This window comes from Phyllopteryx taeniolatus, chromosome 17 (genome assembly GCF_024500385.1).
Source record: "Phyllopteryx taeniolatus isolate TA_2022b chromosome 17, UOR_Ptae_1.2, whole genome shotgun sequence".
NCBI classification, from domain to species: Eukaryota; Metazoa; Chordata; class Actinopteri; order Syngnathiformes; family Syngnathidae; genus Phyllopteryx; species Phyllopteryx taeniolatus.
The window spans coordinates 15,646,594-15,667,790 of NC_084518.1; the positions used below are offsets into that span (position 1 = coordinate 15,646,594).

The 21,197-nt window shown below is 39.7% G+C and overlaps 1 protein-coding gene across 4 annotated transcripts in view; it reads left to right on the forward strand.

Moving 5' to 3' along the window:
• Positions 1 to 21,197, forward strand: part of LOC133467396 (rho guanine nucleotide exchange factor TIAM1-like) — a 57,521-nt gene that overhangs the window by 12,160 nt on the left and 24,164 nt on the right. The window contains exons 1-12 of one of the 4 annotated variants that reach the window (XM_061752231.1): positions 3,417 to 3,470; positions 3,591 to 3,668; positions 4,834 to 4,966; positions 6,108 to 6,706; positions 8,713 to 9,014; positions 11,658 to 11,924; positions 13,466 to 13,703; positions 14,353 to 14,525; positions 15,283 to 15,507; positions 17,276 to 17,461; positions 19,739 to 19,891; positions 19,977 to 20,051. In XM_061752231.1, coding sequence (XP_061608215.1) covers positions 6,115 to 6,706; positions 8,713 to 9,014; positions 11,658 to 11,924; positions 13,466 to 13,703; positions 14,353 to 14,525; positions 15,283 to 15,507; positions 17,276 to 17,461; positions 19,739 to 19,891; positions 19,977 to 20,051 — 2,211 coding nt within the window. In that variant the 5' untranslated portion in view covers positions 3,417 to 3,470; positions 3,591 to 3,668; positions 4,834 to 4,966; positions 6,108 to 6,114. Of the gene's footprint in view, positions 1 to 3,416; positions 3,471 to 3,590; positions 3,669 to 4,833; positions 4,967 to 6,107; positions 6,707 to 8,712; positions 9,015 to 11,657; positions 11,925 to 13,465; positions 13,704 to 14,352; positions 14,526 to 15,282; positions 15,508 to 17,275; positions 17,462 to 19,738; positions 19,892 to 19,976; positions 20,052 to 21,197 lie in introns of those variants that run through there. The other 3 variants (XM_061752230.1, XM_061752232.1, XM_061752233.1) reach the window with 3 other exon arrangements.

A 21,197-nucleotide genomic window follows, 5' to 3' on the forward strand; every position in this document is an offset into this window, starting at 1 on the left:
AATTTAGGAGCAGTCGCTTTCCAAACCACCCAGCAGGTTCAGAACTGGTTGCTAAGTTACTCCTTAAAACAACCATTTAGCAGAACATCCAGCCCATCAAAGCAATACATTTCTAATTCTTCACAGATGGTACAAGTTGTTGTTGTTGCTCCAGGAGGCGATGGCGCTTAGTCATGCGTACCTCTCTATGATGGATAATTTATGACTGTGGGTGGAGTGCAAAGTGTCGTTATACAAGAATGATTCACATTGGGACCACTTCTTCTTTTAAGAAAGCCAATGTTGTACACCAGGAAGCATCTCCACAAAAGACGTAACAATAATAATAATGATAAGTCTATGTGTTGGGGAAAAAAAAACCTTTCCTCACGGGAATGTTTGTTAGTGTTTTATCTGCCATCAGCCTTCTGACACACTGACAGTTTGACAGTCGACTGTGAGCAATTCATTAGCATCATTATTAAATGTCGCAATCTTTTTTTTCCCTCCAAAACAAAGGCCTTAATTATCCCTAATAATGACACATAATCTTAAATCAGGTGTTCAAAGGTCTTTAAAATGCCACATTGTCATCCAATCCCCTGTCAAGAATAATAAGGATAAAAGTCAATGTTTCCTTTTGTTGTAGTGGATGAGGTAGAGTTACCTTTACATGAATAAAAGCTGCTACCTGCAAAAATATTAATACAAAAAAATGCCACGTTGTTGTTGAACCAGCTGACAAGAATGATTACAATTAAAGCCAAGAGTTCTTGTTTTTTTTTTTAGTGTTGATAAGATAACTACGAATAAATGCTGCTACCTGATAAAAATGCCACATTCTCGTCCCTTTGTATTAAACCATCTGATAAGAAAAATTATTTTAAAAATGTCATGTTGTATAGATATAGGTTGAGGTAGTTTGCATTGATATTTAGTAAATCCTAGCTGACAAGAATAATAAGAATTAAAGCCGATATTTCATTTTCTTGTGTTAGATTTTGGTAGCTCTCACGATTAAACTGCGACCTGTTGGGGGTAAAAAAGAAAAACACATTGTCGGCCAGTTGTATTAAACCAACAGACAAGAATAATAAGAATTAAAGTCAATATTTCATTATGTAAGGTAGATATAGGTAGTTTGTTTGAAGAAATGCCGCAACCTCCTAAAAATGCCACATTGTCATCCAGTCATATCAAAGCAGCTCACAATAATAAGAATTAAAGCCAATATTTCATTATCCAGCCATCCATTTTCAACACCGCTTATCCCGGTTAGGGTCGTGGGGCGCTGGAGCCTTTCCCAGCTGACCTCGGGCGAAAGGCGGACTACCACCTGTACTGGTCGCCAGTCAGTCGCAGGGCACATATAAACATGGACAACCATTCGCACTCACATTCATACCGTCACTGAGTGGGAACTGAACCCACGCTGCACCAAAGTCAGGCGAGTGCACCACTACACCATCAGTGACCATATTTCATTATTTTGAGTTTAAATACTGTAGGTATAATTTGTTAGTTTGCATTTTTTTTAAATGCCTGTAATACTGCGAGTGAATACACTGCCAGGCTCAGGCAGAAACACTTTGATCCACTTAAAGCTCAGCAACAATAACCTCAACCACCCCCTCACCCAGTATCATCGTCTGCTTCTATCTCACACACCTTTCTATTCATAGCCACGCACGCACACACACACACACACACACACACACACACACGTACTTCGCTGTAGGGCAGATACAGAGAAAAGCCAATAAAAGAGAGTAAACACTGAGAGGAAAAGCAACACTTTTGTCAGTGCTGCTGTGTAGTCGGACAGCTTTACTACACAAAGCACACATGTTGGATAGATGCAGTATGTAAATAGCATGGAAATTGAAAGTCCTCACGGGGTCATGTTTTGCACAGGAAGTAGTTGTAGTTTGTTCAATACGTAACCTTCGCCAAAAGGTTTTGCCTTCTTGGTTTTGTTGGTGTGTTTCCGTTTCAGCCTCCCTACACAAAAAACAACAACAAAATCGTTTGTAATGTAATTTTTAATAAGAAAAATAGAACTGTATGATATTGTACTTTATAAAAACATAGTTTTGCCATTTCTTTCTTCAATTAAAAGAAGTCATTCTTCACAGAGGATAAAGAATAGATGCCTGCGAGTACTATTATATTATGTCTTCATGTGTTGCTCCACCATTTGTGTTCAAATATTCATTGATTAAAGTGTTATTATAACACCACTTCACCGATGCTATTCGTTAGCGGCGTGTTTGACATTGTTTGTTAGCTTGAAGCTAAATGCACTTTATTAAGCCAAAGCTATGTGTCTGTTTAAATGCACAATGTATTATTTTCTATGCGTTATGTTTAGTTTTTGCAAGTGACTTATGTAAGCTTTCCGCTCTTTTTTGAAGAATTGTTCACTATCTTTCAAACTGCTGCTTGTTGTGAGTTGAGTAAACTCCCACCATGCAGTGCTCATATCTCAAATTTCTCCTGTCAAAGCAAAAGAATTGGCCAAACAACGGCCACTCGTATCTCATGACATCACTGTAACTTCCTGTCTACTTTTTATTATACTGTACATACAGTAACAACTTATTTTTTTATTATTGTTTTGCCACATAACCTTCATTCAGTTTTTACTTTGATATACAACTACAGCTTGTTTGGTTGCTTCTTTTTGTTTTTGTTTTAAATAACCTACTTAGAGTAACTAATTATGTACTGTAACCCAAATATAATTTCTCCTTAATATCCCCCCCAAAAATTCTGTCATAGTTTATTCAGTTTGAATAAATAAAACAATTCAAAACAAATTGTTAACCTAATAGCATAATTGCCTAAGTCATTTTTAACTAATTGTCACAATATCAATAGAAATACCAATGTGCTTGCTAAAAATTGTGTATTTTCTTTATGTCAGTGTAGATCCTCAGTCATCCAGGTTATGGTATTCCGCAAAGGTTAAATCGAGGCAACTGGACTCTTCTTGTTTGTTGAATTAGTTGTTTTTTTCTTGTTTTCCGAAAACGTTCAAAAATGTCTTATGCAATTATGCTAGTAGGCTAATGGAATAAGAATCTTGTCAAAATAGGATTTCACATGTTAAAATGTGCAGCTGCTGGATGAAGTTTGCTTTGACGTTAACCTGAGCTGCATAAACAAAGCGGTATTATTTAACAAAATGTTCCTTTCAAATGTTTTTCTTTAATACGACACCACAAGGACTGTGCGTCTCAGTTACACAACTGATGTCGCACCCCGCCACTTGCATATGAATAATTAAGTTACCATTTGTCCACCGTGGTCTTTTAACTGTTACATATTACACGCATCACATAGCATCATACTCGCATATGCGCTTTCATCCTTTCATTCTGCTTGCCGTGCTTAGCTGTGCACGAGTGTTTGTATTTATTTTTTTCAAGATTGCAGGGCGGCCGGCGTTGGCGTGTGCACACATGCCCGAGCGGTTTGCGGTTGAAGCTGTGAGTTTCCAGGGTGTAGTTCAAAGAAATGTGGCTTGACGTTGGGACTTGATGTACTGCGTGCAAACGTCTCACTCTTGTCTTTACTTTTGACATGATTTTTTTCTCCCTGTGTTTCAGGTCATCCGAATAAGTCCAAGCAGGACTTGGAAATCCGCCGTAGGACACGCCCACGACTTCAACCTGAACATCCTGGAGGTGAGCACCTGAAGGATGTCTTTTAAGACATTATTAAGGCTCAGCTTCACTAAATGTGACCTCTAGAAGTATATGTGCTCAATTTCATATCACATTTTAGCAGGACATTTTTTTTATATTTAAGAGAAAAGTCTTTTATTTTCAGGAAGAAAAAAAAGACGCAATCTGCGTTGTGAAAAAAATTGACATTTTTTTTCTTTTTACAAAAGGTGCCACCATGCATTCATTCATTCATCTTCTGTTCCGCTTAACTCCACACAGGCGTGACCGGGATTTTAACCCCGGTCCTCAGAACTGTGAGGTAGACGTGCTAACCAGTTGTCCACCGTGCCGCCAGGTGTCACTATATACATCCATCCATCCATTTTCTGAGCCGCTTCTCCTCACTAGGGTCGCGGGCGTGCTGGAGCCTATCCCAGCTGTCATCGGGCAGGAGGCGGGGTACACCCTGAACTGGTTGCCAGCCAATCGCAGGGCACATAGGAACAAACAACCATTCGCACTCACAGTCATGCCTACGGGCAATTTAGAGTCTCCAATTCATGCATGTTTTTGGGATGTGGGAGGAAACCGGAGTACCCGGAGAAAACCCACGCAGGCACGGGGAGAACATGCAAACTCCACACAGGCGGGGCCGGGGATTGAACCCGGGTCCTCAGAACTGTGAGGCTGACGCTCTAACCAGTCGTCCACCTTCTCTAATACAATTTAATAAAAAAATAAAACTTAATTCTCATAAGATCATGACTTGTTTTTATATTTATATTTTTTTCCACAAAAATATAATACTCAATTGTTAAGAATAGACACAATTTATCCTAAATTTATACTATTTTAACCCAAAATTATATTTTTTTTACTAAAAAACTACTCAACTTTTTCTCTTTTTTTTGGCCGGCCGGGTATCGCTTTCTTAAAAACCGGAAATGTATTTTTTAGCGTGTGAAAGTTTAGATGCATTTTGATTGGCGGTAATCTGCTAGTTGCAACACCACACAACTGCGATTCAAATTTTGAATCGCTGCAAAGCCAGGAGCTGAGTAATCAGCTACTCGTGAAAATAGTTTACGAATCACGTACACTGCGTGGGAGTTCAGTCGGTCGGGTTTGGTCGCAACACTCAGTGTGCGGCAGGCTTTAGACTATTTTTGTTGATGCTTTTTAGGTCATCGTGATGTGTGCTTGGTCGTCTTAATATTCCCACCACAGCGCAACCTCGTGAGCGTGACGTGTGGAGAATCATGCGCTGGCAAGATGGTGAGGCCGAGATGCCGCTGAGGCCCAGACCTTGACAACAGGTAAACATTTTCCCCACAGGAAACAGTTGCCATAAAACCTTTAACCGTATAGGCAATGTTTTGAGTCGAATTTAAACATTCTTACAAGCGTAAAATTCTGTCAACCATTGTTAATTTTAAGAAAAAGAAACTGTAAAAGCCTGGATTAAGGGCACCAACATGAAGTACAATTTTTTTGCTTTTTGGTTAATAAGAAGATTAGAAAAAAAAGGGAAATTGAACTAATTCTGTTCCAGGGTCAAACTCTTGCCATAGTAATAAAGCCCAATCTTGTAAGTCACATACTGTTTTACAGGTGTAAAAATAAGTTAACCCAACATTTTAACCAGCACGTACTATAAACTGCAACAATTATAACACATACTAAGGTAAAAAAAATAATGTATTTCATTGTGTTTTTTTTAAGTCATATGTATTGCAAAGGTTATACATTTCAGAAAATTCATACGTAAAAAATCTATAAAAAAAGTTGTATATTTCCCCAAAAAGTCACATATTGCTGAAAAAAGTCTTACATTTCCAAAATGTACATTTATGACAAAATTAGTAAATTGTTGAAGAAAAAAGGCAAATATTTCCACAAAAAGTTATATATTTTCGAAATCAAAGTCACAAATTCCCGTAAAAAGTCGTATGTTTTCTCATTAAAAAAAGTTTTATCATTCTGAAACAAGTTATAATTTAATAATAATAATAATCTTTCTGGAAAAGTCATAGAAGAAGTCATGTATTTGTGAAAAAAGCCTTATATTTCCAAAAAGTCATGTATGCCCGTAAAAAAAGTTGTATATTTCCATAAATATATATTTCAGAAAACATTTTTACATTTCTGATTTAAAAAAATCTATTTTAAGTTATATATTCCTCAAAAAGTTGTATATTTCCCACAAACTACTATATACATTTCCAAAATAAGTAGCATATTTTTGAAAAACAATATATATACACAATATAAATATATTGTTCCGTAAACAAAAGTTGAATATTTTCAAAAGTTACATCTAAAAAAAGATCTATATTTCCAAAATGAAGTCGTATAGTTCTTAAAAAAAACCCACATTTCTTTTTTTTCTTCAGAAAATTTTTCACATTTACAGAAAGTTGAATACTGATACTGATAAACGTCATATATAATCTGCAGTTGCACGATGGGAAATGTGGAGAGCCAAAACGGCGAGAACGCCTTCCACGGCGTTTCGGCCGGCCACCTCTCCCGTAAGCACGCGTCATCACGCTCTCTCCGCCTGTCCTCCGCCGCCAAGCAGTCGGTGGCCCGCCGCCCTCGCCACTCCCTGTCGGCCAAGCAGCCGGAGCGGCACCGCAACTCGGAAGCGTCCACTCGCTCCTCCAGCACGCCCAGCATCCCGCGCTCGCTGGCCGAGAGCGGCCCGGAAGCCTTTGATGCCGAGGATGCGGGCGGCCTGACCGACTTAGGCGTCAACCCGCACTGGACGCAGCGCGTGGCCATGACCTTGAGGCCCGAGGAGCACGACGCCTCGGCCACGCCCACGCCCGACACGTCCGAGGCGGACACACTGGCTCACGATGACGAGCCCGCCGGTTTCAAGAAGATGCGCTCCAAGTCGGCCGACATGTGGAGGGAGGACAGCCTGGAGTTCTCGCTGTCGGATCTCAGCCAGGAACACATGACCAGCACGGAAGAGATGGTGGACGGAGGCGAGGAGGAAGAGGAGGCGGAGGAAGAGGAGCCGTTCAGCCGATCGCCCCGAGGACCCAAAGGTGCGACGCGCGACATTTATATAACTGTATTTACACAAGGCTGCACTGATTCATAATCTTTAGGTACTCAATTCGCATTTACTGAAGTAGAACCAATCAGATCATTGATCTTGTCTACCACCTCCTTGATGGGTGACTGACTGATTTCATTTATTTCATGCTGAGTTCAAGGATGCACTGTAATAAATTAATAAATAAATGAAAATGCCATTTAATAAATGTGAAAAAATACAAGATTAATTAAAACTGTAAATAAATAAAAACAGAATTTAAAATACACATCATTTAATTTCATTTTCATTAATATTAAAAATAAAAATTGCCATTAGAAATGCAAACCATCCGTCCATCCATTGTCTGAGTCGCTTTTCCTCACTAGGGTCGCAGGCGTGCTAGAGCCTATCCCAGCTATCATCGGGCAGGAGGGGGGGGGGGTACACCCTGAACTGGTTGCCCTCTAATCGCAGGGCACATATAAACAAACAACCATTCGCACTCACATTCACACCTACGGGCAATTTAGAGTTGTCAATTAACCTACCATACATGTTTTTGGGATGTGGGAGAAAACCCACGCAGGCATGGGGAGAACATGTAAACTCCACACAGGCGGTGCCGGGGATTGAACCCAGGTGCTGTGAGGCAGACGCTCTAACCAGTCGGTCACCATGCCGCCAGAAATGCAAACTTCATTCTTAAATATAAAAAACTGATGAAATGAAAGGTTTATAAAAATGTATGAAAATGCCATTAAATAAATCCAAATGAAATGAAATTTAAAACAATGTTTATTTCTACAAATTATATTAAATGCATAAATGTGGCATTAAATAATAATTAATTGAATACATTTGAAAGAATAAAAATGCGACGACTGGGGTCCCCCTCACAGTTCTGAGGACCTGGTTTCAAACCCGCCTGTTGGCGTTTGCATGTTCTCCCCGTGCCTGCGTGGGTTTTCTCTGGGCACTGCGGTTTCCTCCCACATTCCAAAAACACGCATGGCAGGTTGACTGAAGACTCTAAATTGCACGTAGGTGTGAATGTGAGTGCGAATGGTTGTTTGTTAAATGTGCCATGCGATTGGCTGGCGACCAGTTTATGGTGCACTCCGCCTCTCACCCGAAGATAGCTGGGATAGGCTCCAGCACACCCGCGACCCTTGTGAGGATAAGCGGTACAGAAGATGGATGGATAAATGAAAATGCCATCAAATGTAAAAAAAAAAATACATCAATAATTAAACATGTAAATAGATACCATTAAAAATACAAATTTCATTCATAGATATAAAAAAGTTATAAGTTCTAGAAAATTAATTCATCTGCTTGATTACTGCAAATTAAACATGGCATCAAGTAAATATAAAATATAATTTAATAATAACCATTTCAATAAATAAAAATGCCATTAAATAGATCATGTCATTAAATAAATACAAAAAATAAAGAAAACGTAACCAGATGTGTTTAAATAAATACAAATCAGATAAATTAATAGTCATCAATTGAATAAATTGTGAAATTATAGGAACTTCAATTAAATAGATAAACATCCCATTATATACAAATGTCATGTCATTTAATTTAAAATATCCACTGAATAATTACAGATTTCTATACAAATACCAATAAAAAAATAAATAAAAGAAAATATCAGCTAAATGAAAAAATTAGTTAAATGAAAATGATGCTGCCCGCGACCCTAGTGAAGATAAGCGGTATAGAAAATGGATGGATGGCTGGATTGATGGATGAAAATAATGCCATTAAATTAATGAAATTACCATTAAATAATTAAATACGTCATGAAATATGCATGTATCAGTCATAACAAATGATTATTAAGTTGAATGTAATTTTCGCCATTGAATTACTAAATGTACACCATATTTAATGTCTAGTCACCTCCAATATTCCATATTTTCGTCATATTTAATGTGACACTAATGAAGCATATTTACATCATTTATAATGCTTTATGGACTCCTCATGCGTGTGTGACAGGTGTAGCAGAGCGCGCCTCGTCTTTGGACCACCTGTGCAGCCACCAGAGTGCGGGCTTCCGGGATCAAAGGGTCCGCCGCAGAGACGTCGAGCAGGACGGCAGCGGCGGTCGCGATGTCAACCCTGAGACTGGGCCGATGTCCCCGAGTGAGGAGGACGGCGGCGGCGGCGGCGGCGCTTACGGAGCCTTCACGCTCCCCTGCCGACGCTCACACTGCCTCTCGGAGGGCCTGAGTGGGGTCGGCTTGGCGGCCCCACAGACGCGTCCTGTTTTTCAGGGACGCCGCGCGCAAACCACTCAGGTAAACACTGCCGAGCATTTTAACAAACGTCTAAAGAGTATGACCTCATCACTCATTTGCTGTTTAAATTCAAATGTATTTTTAGTTTTAGTATGCTTATTTTTATGTGAAGGAAAAGTCATTTTGCAGGCTTTAAAATAATTGTTTTAATTTAATTTAATTGATTATTAATTTTATTATAAAACATTATGAGGGAATAATGTATTTTTAATAATGCGTTGTTCCATCCATCCATCCATTTTCTGAGCCGCTTCTTGTCACTAGGGTCGCGGGCGTGCTGGAGCCTATCCCAGCTGTCATCGGGCAGGAGGCGGGTTACACACTGAACTGGTTGCCAGCCAATCGCAGGGCACATAGGAACAAACAACCATTCGCACTCAGTCATGCCTACGGGCAATTTAGAGTCTTCAATTCATGCATGTTTTTGGGATGTAGGAGGAAACCGGAGTGCCCGGAGAAAACCCACGCAGGCACGGGGAGAACATGCAAACTCCACACAGGCGGGGTCGGGGATTGAACCCGGGTCCTCAGAACTGTGAGGCTGACGCTCTAACCAGTCGTCCACCATGCCGCTCTAATGCGTTGTTATTTAATTAAATAACCTTTTAATTAAATGTGTTTATTTTCTAAAGCAAAATGTTTTATTTTAATAAATATTTGTATTAGATTTGTAATTATTGTACTCATTTCTAGATCGGGAGTCTATTTTTGGTGTCATGAAAAAGTATAACAATATTTTATTAATATAATTATTTAATTGTCTAAAATATATTTTAATATTATTATTATTTATATTATGATTCATAATATTTTTGCAGATGTTAAAGCTCCTAATTTATTTACACATTCGTTTTTATTAAATTCTTAAAATGTGGTCTTGTACAACATTTGTATTTTATTTATTTCTATGAGTAAAACATTTTTTATTACATCTACAATTAAGTTTTTTATATTCAGTTTTTAACGATGAAAAAGTAAATACACATGCATTTAGTATTTATCACAGTTGGTTGCGCTGGCCTTGTTTCCGTTCTCTCCAGACTTCTTGCACACACCAGACGAAGGCTGATGCACACTTGTGCTTTAAATATTAATTGAATTAGTCGTTTCAATTTAGCCAAAAGCTGATTGACTAAAAAGTCACCATGAGATTTGTTAAAACAAGAGTTTGTGTCTTAGTCACATTCAGTAGAAAAGTCCATAACAAGAGAAGTTTCCTTCCCAAGAACCACCAAGCTGCACTCAATAAGTGCACATCACAAATTCACCCGGCTGTGTTTGTGCGTGTGTTGGTGTGTCTGTGTGTGTCAGGGGGGTTGAGCAGCAGCTATAAATAGACGCACAAGGCGGCAAAACATGGAGGAAAATGAATAGAGTGTCTCAGTTTCTTAAAAGACGAACTCTGAGGAGGACACTGAACCTCTCGTGGAAAACTTTCCAGCGGAAACAGATGCCACACACGCACACACACACACACACACATACTAATGCTCTAGCACATACACACATTCTATATATAACGTAAATGACCACATTGTGTTTTGACCAACAAGCTCCGTCTATATGTTGGGTGACGTACCATCATCATTCCATTAGTGGGAAAGTTTCACCTTCAGTTGGCGCCCGACTCCCCCCCCCCCCCCCCCCTTTTTTTACTTTATATATCTTTTTATGTCCTTATACATTAGGCTATATGATTAATCGACTTCGACTTGATTTTCATCTTATTGTAATCAACAACAACAAAACATCTTTAATCATATTTATATTCCTTAACATATGTGTAGGTGTACTGTATATGCGAAGGTATAGCAATATGTGTATATGTATAGATATTCAAATCTCTTTGCTGTTAAAGATGTGTAGTTTTGGGTTTGTATTTATTTATTCATGTAGTTTTTGACGTCTTGAATGAATTAAAAAAAATAAAAATAAAAAATTTCTTTTTTTAAATCAACCCCTAGTTGGCGCACCATCTTGGGCAATGTAAATTTGTAATTGTTATTCCAGGTCACATATAAACAGATTAAAATGTTAGTCTTGCGTACCCCCTGGAGAAACCACACCCATTTTCAGTTCTTGTTTGAATTTTTCAACCAAAGGGTGCACTTTTATTGGGTTAGTCCAGGTGTCGGCAACCTTAAACATTCAAATAGCCATTTGTTTGTTTCTTGTTGGTACAATTTGAATTTTGAGGGTCTGTTTTATTGGGTTAGTCCAGCCTTTTCATAACATTGGCGTACCTCCTCCCACCAAACATCCCAATTTAAAAAAATGCTCCTTTTGAATAAAAATTTAAAAAAAATAAAAAATAAATAAATTATTTGTTGTACTATATCGCATATACTGATAACCAATGTAATTCTACGCACCCATTCGAGGACCCACACACATTTCTGCCCAAATTTTACTCAAAAATTTAGGTTAAATTCTGTACAATTTCAATTCCAAGGGCCCTCTTTATTGGATTATCCCTGCCTTTTCCCGAACAATTTCACCTCAATGTCCCGACTGAGTTGGCATTCCCACTCTGCCCAGCGCACACCCTTGAAAAATGTCCAGAAATTATTACTTTAAATATGAATTATGTCTTACATGTACCCTGTATAAGCTACACACAACATGGCGTCCTCCTCCCGACAGGACATTTCAGCCGCGTTGGGAGAGGGCAGTGAGTATGGCGACAGCGGCATTGATGGCGTGGCGGCCGAGCCAGATGTGCCGGCGGACGGTGAGCAGTTGTCGCGGCGCTGCAAGGCCATGTCGGCATCCTTTTCCGTGTACTCTGCTGTCGAGAACGCCCTCTTTCGCAACGGCAGCGACAGCGGTAGCAGCAGCGCGGCGGAGGCACGAGGAGGTGGCGGAGGTGTCTACGAGAACTTCCGCAAAGAGCTGGACAATCAAGTCTGGGTCAGTTACATCCATCCATCCAGCCATCCATCTTGTTTTACTGCTTATCCTCACTAGGGTCGGGGGCTGCTGGACTGCTGGAGCCTATCCCAGCTATCTCCGGGTGGGAGGCGGGGCACAGCCAATCGCAGGGCACATAGAAACAAACAACCGTTCGCACTCACATTCACACCTACGGGCAATTTAGAGTCTTCAATCAACCTACCATGCAGGTTTTTTGGATGTGGGAGGAAACCGGAGTGCCAGGAGAAAACCCACACAGGCACGGGGAGAACATGCAAACTCCACACAGGCGGGGCCGGGATTTGAACCCCCCGGTCCCCAGACCTGTGAGGCAGATCCAGAACTGTGAGGCAGATGTGCTAACCAGTCGTGCACCGTGCCGGCTGGGTCAGTTACAATTATACTTTATCACATTATAGCTAATTGTTCTGACTTAAAAACAATAGAGTATGTGGCGAAGCTTTGAATGGCTATGAAGTAATTTTTTCATTTATTCTTACTATTTTCTTTGACGTTGTCATCACTCAACCCCTTGTGATACGACATGTGCATAAGAGAAAAGCCCCAAAATAATAATTGCTATAATAGACAAAATAGACAAGGAGAATGATTCCTGTTCAAATTTTAGACCTAATTGTCCTTAAAATTTGAGGTTGAATTCCAAAATGTTGAACAATTTCAATTACAGGGGTTATGTTAGTTGTTCATTACTGAGTTGTCGCACCCACGCTCTCTCGCCCACACGCAAAACAAAATGTTTTTGACTTTGAATTTAAACAAACAATATTAAAAAAACAATGTAATTATACTTACTCAATTATTTGTATTGCATTTTATTAAATCGCATTTTTAATCTTGCTCACCCCTTGCAAGACTCTCATGCATTTTCAAGTCTTCCTTTGTGTTTTGGACAAAGTGTTGCATAAATATTTTGAAAAAACCTCCAAGAACAAAAAATTTAATTCCGAGGGTTCTCTTTATTGGAGCAGTCTTGTCTTTACCAAACTTTTTAAAGCGCCCACCCCCTTCAACATCCACATTGAGTTGGCACACCAACTCTCACCTGCAACACTCTCACGAAAACGTAAAAAAAAAGCTTATTTTTTGACTAAAGAGTTACATTTTTATTTTTTATTTTTTACATTTTAAAGAATGTAGTAAATACAGATTGCAAATTACACTTTAAAACATGTGCACCTCTGCAGGACCCTCACACCTTTATTTATTTATTTATTTATTTATTTAGGAAATGCCATTTTTTAACCTTTATAGACCTCATATAAACTTTGTTTTAGTGTGAAGATAAGAATGTTGACCTTGTCTCTATCTCTGGCATTGTACTTTTTTGTGAGACAAAATAAGATAGAAGAGAGAGAGAGAAATAGACAGAAACTTCTTAGAAAGCGGCCAGCAGGTTGTATTTAAAATGTTTATTAATCGTATCATTCTCCAATTGCTTGCCCTCTCTCTTATCAAATAAAGGATTCATATTTTGACAAAATAAATCAGTTTTTATCCCATCATTTCTCCCCCTTCAGGCGCACCGAGGCTGGGACCGCTCAGAGGAGGCGAGCTCGGCGGTCAGCGACGAGCAAAGCAGCGGCACACTCAGCAGCGCCTACCCGTCGGAGTCGGCGGTGGCGGCGAGCTGCGCTCACGGCACGGTGCGCAAGGCGGGAGCGCTGGCCGTCAAGAACTTCCTGGTGCATAAGAAGGGCAAGAAGGTGGAGCCGGCCGCCAGACGCAAGTGGAAACACTACTGGGTCTCGCTAAAAGGTCTGTGCACCCTCAAACTAAAGACAACACAGTCCCTGTGACCTTGAGCGGGGTTCTTTGCTGTGCCTCCTCCTCTGTGTTTTGCGTTTTCTGTCCTCTGCCTCGTTTAATTTCATGCCGGCATCCGTGTCTAATCCATCTCATCCCCGAGCGATACACAACAACCGCCTGCCTCAGGAAAATTGAGACTGCGGAGTATAACGCTGTACTTTCCGAGAGGAGACTTAGGGCCCAAAATGTCTTATCTACTGCAGAAAAGTCGAGACAGTGAATTATAATACAAAGGCACCCTAACAGGGTGCAAGCTAATGTATATGAGGGTAGACTGACGTTTCCTGCAGCAAAGTGGAGATTGCAGTGTATAATACTGTAGTGTCTGGAGCTAAGGCACAGCAACAAACGTATTCGAGGGGAGACTGCGGAGTAATATTAAGGAACAAGGGGAGGCTAAGTGCCACTGCAGTGAAGTGGAGACTATGGAGTATAACACTAAGACACAGCTACAATGTAAGACAAATTATCTGGGTTGAGACTGAGGCCCATAGCAGTAAAATAAAGATTCTGGAGTATTCACTTAAAGTAGAGATTTTCTTTCTTGATGTGATTTGTAAGGCATGAAATGAATGACCGGTGTTTGCGTGCGTTCCAGGCTGCACGCTGTTCCTGTACGAGTCGGACGGTCGCTCGGGCATCGATCACACCAGCGTTCCCAAACACGCGCTGTGGGCCGAGAACGCCATCGTGCAGGCGGTGCCCGAACACCCCAAGAAGGATTTTGTGTTTTGCCTCAGCAACTCGGCCGGAGACGCCTTCCTCTTCCAGGTCAGCGGAAGTGTAAATATGTATGATATGTACGGTACGTATGGTATGTTGATGTGTTTAAAGGGCGCGCTGTCACTGAGCATTGTGAGCTATGACAATTCGTCATTTGTATGCTGGCACCTGTCACGTTCGCAAAATGGAGGACAAAGATGCAATGAATACATTTTATTAGGGTGGCTGACTGCTTTGCTCTTATCACACGTCCTCATCCGTACCTCATTTACATACAACCTGACTTTTTAACAATAGATGTAGCTTAATGTTATTGGTTCACTTTTGTTATACTTTATATGTAAATTAATTTATATTCAATTAACTCTAGCAACAGTTCTTGATTGTTGCCATTATTATCAATGATATATTGTCAATAAATGTAAAACATTTTGTTTAGTTTTTGTCGGGGCTGACAATCTTAACTCTTGAACCCGTTAAATATTGAATATGAATTGTAACGTGAAACGTGAATGTAGCCAATCAAAGAAGCGACCTTGCTGACGAACAAGCCCACCGGCCACAACCGCTTGCCTCGTCAGTCACGAAAGGTCCGGCGGCAGAAGAACTCAATCAGCCCACCCCCCACTCGATGATATGTCCGGCAGCAGAAAAGGTCCATTAGCACGCAGTTATTATGTATTTGTATTATTGCTGTGTTGGCTCGTGTGGATTCATCCTCCTGTCCCAATGACAATGAAGATGAATGTATTCCGTCGGCACAGAACGGAGTCCTTAATGTGACTGTGCGCGTTCGTCCCTTCAGACGTCGGGTCAGACGGAGCTGGAGAACTGGATCACGGCGATCCACTCGGCGTGCGCCGCCACCCTGGCCCGCCAGCACCACCGCGACGACACTGTGCGCCTGCTGCGCGCCGAGATCCGCAAGCTGGAGCAGAAGATCGACATGGACGAGAAGATGAAGAAGATGGGCAACATGCAGCTGTCCACCGTCACCGACGCCAAGAAGAGGAAGACCATCCTAGAGCAGGTAGGCTAAAATGGTGTTTTGTCTATTGCCTTTGGCCTCCACATGTCGCACAAACTGCTTTTTCGGCCACAAAAATCTGACCTTTTGGAAAAAAACAAAACAAGATAGGGTAAAGCAGTTGGTGGGAATTTTTTTTCATTATTTTATTGAGGTTAGTAGTCAAGTGTGCTTTTCAGGAATAACTCTACGAGTAGTATGATTTTTCCATTCGCATTGTTGTTCATGTCTTTTCCCTAAATTAAATTATTCAGGCTGTACAGTTGGGGCTTATAGCGCCACCTGTTGGCTTTGGCATGCACCTGACAGCTTAGAAAATAAATTTTTTAAATTGTGAATTTTTCTATTCATCATACACAAATTGTCACAAACTGGCATTTAGGTCTTTAAAAATGAAACTTTTGGGAAATATTGTGACCATGAAAAAAAAAGAAAGAAAGAAACCCCACAATGGGCGATATATAAAATTAAAATATATATCTGTATTTTTTATTGTACCGTATTACGATTTTAATTTTATTAAGATTATTTCTATTTTGTTTTGCTATTATTTACATTTATTTTATTGAAATACATTACTATTTTTCTAAAAAAAAAATTATTTTACTTTATTTATTTTAATTAGTTTTTAGTCACTGATGGTGTGGTGGTGCACTCGCCTGACTTTGGTGCGGGCAGCGTGGGATCAGTTGCCACTCAGTGACGGTGTGAATGTGAGTGTGAATGGTTGTCCGTGTCTATGTGTGCCCTGTGACTGACTGGCGACCAGTTCAGGGTGTAGTCCGCCTTTCGCCCGAAGTCAGCTGGGATAGGCTCCAGCGCCCCACGACCCTAACCAGGATAAGCGGTGTTGACAATGACAATTAGTTTTTATGTTGTTTTTCTTTCATTTAATGTTTTTGTTATTTATTTTATTGTTTTGTTTTTTTATTTAAAATTGTATCTTTTTAGTTTACATTTTATTTATTTTAGTTTTAATTTCAATGAATGTTTTGCATTTAATATACTTAGCTTTAATTTTAAAATGTACATTTGCTTTTTTTTAGTTTTAATTATTTTATTACAATTGTATTTAATTATAATATTTTTATTATGTTTTATTTACATGTATTTTATTGCATTTTAATATCTTTTATTAATTTAATTTATTTTTAATTCATTATTAGTATTTTATTTATAATTACTGTTTTATTTTGTTTCATTTAATTCATTTTTGGGCTTAATTTAAATTTGTTGAATGGCATTTAATATATTTTGTTTTAATTTAAAAAATGTACATTTACTTTTAGTTTTAATGATAGTTTTTTTTGTTTGTTTATTTTGTTTTAGTATTATATAGTTTTTTTAATTATTGCATTCGATTTTGTTTGAATTTAAAAATCCTTAATACCATACAAATATTTCTCCCTTGACCCATTGTTGTTAATGTGTATTTTCCCGAAACAACTTTCTGCAGGCGTCTGATTGGCTAAAATAGCCTGACAGTTAGGTCTTATAGAGCACCGCCCATTGCTTGAAAATGTGGCTTTAGCCTTGTGAAATAACATCAATAAAAGACAACTACAGTACATTCTGTACTTTATTTATTTATTTATTATTGTTATTGTTATTATATGTGCTTCACCTCCCACGGCCCAGATTGTGATGCACCGCACAGTCGGGGGCTACGTCATCATCATCATCATCATCATCACTCCCACGTCTCACTTCTCGAGCAAGGCGGAATGTTCTTTTCTCGCCTCAAAACTGATCTGGCCTTTTGTCCATTCAGATCTTCTTATGGGAGCAGAATCTGGAGCGTTTCCACATGGACCTGTTCCGCTGCCGCTGCTACCTAGCCAGCCTGCAGGGAGGCGAGCCCCCCAACCCCAAGCGCCTCCTGGGCTTTGCCTCACGGCCCACCAAGCTGGCCATGGGACGCCTGGGGATCTTCTCCGTGTCCTCCTTTCACGCGCTGGTACCACTTCGAGACACAAAGAAATGACTCAATTGTACAGTATGTTTGTCATTGTGAGAGAATGGAAATTTACAATAACAGGCTGCTACACGTGATCAGATTATTACTTGGTGAAGCAGCATGTCGCTCATTACGCAAGGTTAGTCCCGTTTGTAGGCAATTGCACGTCTGTTATCACAAGGAAAATTAAATACAACCAAAAACGCTGCTACATTGGATCGCATAGTAATGACTTGGTGAAGCAGCATGTGGCTAAGTAGGCAAGGGTGTTCGCATACGCCATGTTCCAAGTTACTGTAAACAATTGTATGTTTGGAATCCCTAAAAAATAGAAATTTACCAGAGCAGCCTGCCACAAACGTCAGATAATAATAATCTTTAGAGTTGGTTTAAGCAGCATGTAGCATGTAGTTGGTTTAAGCAGCATGTAGCTCATTAAAGTTATTTTGAAGGGACCCTTTTCCCAAGTATCTGTAAACTATGTTTGTAATCACAAAGTCAGATTACAGACTATTTTTATGCCATAGTCAGAAGACTTTGTGCGTCGATGCAATTTCTCCTCTTTGCTAAAACCGCAGTTGTATGGTTGTAACCTCGCCAAGACGGCAAAGACGGAGTCAACAATTGACGTCAAAGCTGCGAGTTTTCCAGGAAGCGGAGAGTCCTGTCCAGGAAACAAAGAACTTGCACATACACAAACACACACACATATATACATCAGAGTTGATGGTGTTGATTGGCAGATCAATATGAACTGTCCCTGAGGCGCTTTCCCACAAAACAGGCTTAACTCTCTCCCCCTCTCTCTCTAACCTCCGTCTTTTCCTCCCTCCCGCCATCCTTTCCCCATGACTTCCTTTGTCTCCTTATCTTCTTCACACCCCCCTTTCGCCCCCTCTCTCCTCCCTGCTGTCTCACACTGTCAGACATCAACACACAATTGATTTTTTTCAACCATCCATTTTATTTGCAGACGTTATTATGAAGTCTTTAACAGTGCCAGTCCTCCATGTTAACATGGATATCTGAATTCAACAGCAGTCAATGGCAGTGAATGAGTTAAATCTTTATTGTCGCTTTACATATTAATGTTGACAATAGATTTTTATAATGCATTTTTTTTGGTGCAGTAATCTTTTAGTATACATATATCACCGTAGTTATTCAAAATATTCATCTCTGAGTGCAATACCATGTATAAATCTGTAAAAGAGCAATATTTCTAGCATTTGTACAGATACCATATATTTTTTATATTTGTATACAGAATTTTTAAAACTGTATATTTTTACAGACTATTTTTATTTCTCTCATAATATTTCAATTTTACATTTTTATACATATATATTTAAATCTTTTACACTATATTTTATTTTTATAGTTGAATACATATTTTATTGTAGTTTTTGTTTTTAGTATTACATAATATATATATTTTTTATATTATACATACTATTTTTTTACAATAGTTTTTTTATATGTTCTTGTAGAAATAATAATAACAATAATAATATTTTTTATACAAATTTTCCAGTTAAGTTTAATTTCCAATCAAAACATTTCTTTAGGAGTGTATATTTTTCCTTAATAACAATAACAGTGTGAGTAATGATAAAAATATTTTTTTATAGAAGATATTTATGTAAATGTATTTACATTCACAGTCCAAATATATCTTTGAAGTATATCCATCCATCTTCTGAGCCGCTTCTCCTCACTAGGGTCGCGGGTGTGCTGGAACCTATCCCAGCTGTCATCGGGCAGGAGGCGGGGTACACCCTGAACTGGTTGCCAGCCAATCGCAGGGCACATAGAAATAAACAACCATTCGCACTCACAGTCATGCCTACGGGCAATTTAGAGTCTCCAATTAATGCATGTTTTTGGGATGTGGGAGGAAACCGGAGTGCCCGGAGAAAACCCACGCAGGCACGGGGAGAACATGCAAACTCCACACAGGCGGGGCCGGGGATTGAATCCCGGTCCTCAGAACTGTGAGGCTGACGCTCTAACCAGTCGGCCACCGTGCCGCTTTGAAGTATATAGTTTTCTTTATAATAGTAACTATTTTTGTTCTTAGTGTTACGGGCACCATATACTAATTATAAAATAGTAGCTTTTTGGATGTTTATAAAGTTTCTTGGGGACTTTTTTTTCTAATTTTATTTTCTATTTTCTATAATTTTCTTCACGATAATAAACATAATGTGTTAACTTGTACACACCGATAATTGTGTCAAATTTGAATTTATGAAATGTACTTATGCGGTCTCACAGGTGTCTGCGCGCACGGAAATAGGCGTGAAGCGGCGTAGCCACGCCACGCCTTCTCGCACCTTCAGCAAACGCCGCAGTCGCTTCTCGTCTCTGTGGGGCCTCGACACCGCCTCCCGCAGGAAGTCCAAGGCGCAGCACCCAACCATCAGCCAAGTACACTGACAAACACGTACAAAACCTCCCTGCATCGTGCATCCTAGTTTTCAGTGCGCTCATCGTGAATCACGTATCTTAACAGGTGTTCGTTGACGGTGTCGAGCTGGCTAAAGCGCCCACGGAACCAACGTGTGAAGACTCGGCCAGCGACAAATCTGTGAGATTTTATTTGATTTTTTCTATACTTTGTCAAACGCAAATTCATCTCACTAATGTACAGTCATACAGAAGTTGAGTTTTTTTGTGAACAATGGACTGATTTGGATATTCTGTATCTGGTTTGGGGCTTTTATTGTGATAGGTTTGCTACTTCCTGTTTTTATTCCATTGATTTTGGTTTGATGGGACTTGCAACTGGGAGCTTTTTGTAAACAAAGGGCTTTGATTTGGATATTTTGTGGCTGTGGCTTACTGCTATTGAACGTTGCTATTTCCTTTCTTTGTTTAATTGCCGTTGACTTGATAGAACGATCAGCCAGCATATAGAGCAGCTTTTTGTTAACAAAAAGACTTTGATTTGGATATTGTGTGACTTGTTTAGTGCTAGTACGGCTTTTATTTTGGTAGGTTGCTACTTCTTGTTTTGTTACGTTGCCATTGGTTTGAGAGAACGCTGGTTTTTGTTCCCAAAAAAGACTTTTCTTTTTCCTCACTTAGCGTCTGATGAGTGTTTCTGTTTGTTTAATGGGTCACAAGCTTCTCCTCTGCCCCGAGGCCGTAAGCAGCAACATGCTGCAGTTTTCCACCTTCTTTCACTCAGATCCCTTTTGTGATTTCTTTTTTTTCTCTTTTTATTGTGTCATATTTTGGGAACCTTGGCTGAACCCTTCCACATCCATGAGCATTCCTCTGAGGTTCTGTCTTTCGCTTGACGCTATCTGCCGGATTAACTCTCTCGCTAACCACCCGGCGTCTGATCCACACGTAATGCAATTATTTCTATTCGCAGCCATCTTTTCAGCCTGTCAAACATCACATCCTCATCCCTCTTTGACACTTTCTCGTCTCTTCTTCTCCTTTGCTCGGGGCGAGCCAAAGTTGACGGGTTTCGGAGGCTGTCAACCGGACTTTGTCTGCCTGATAATCCCACTGAGGGACTATCTTCACTTTAATTTTAGGTTGAGTTAAGACCCCTGGGAATGGCCAAAATGAGCATTAAAGTGACAATGGTCACTTTAAAGCAAAATGTCTGAATTTCTGTGCGTTTGAGAACATAGTTTCCTGAGACTTTTTAGCGGGTATACTCACAAATTCCATGGTGCTAATTAAAACTGTTAAGGGGATGCATTTTCAAGACCTTGAG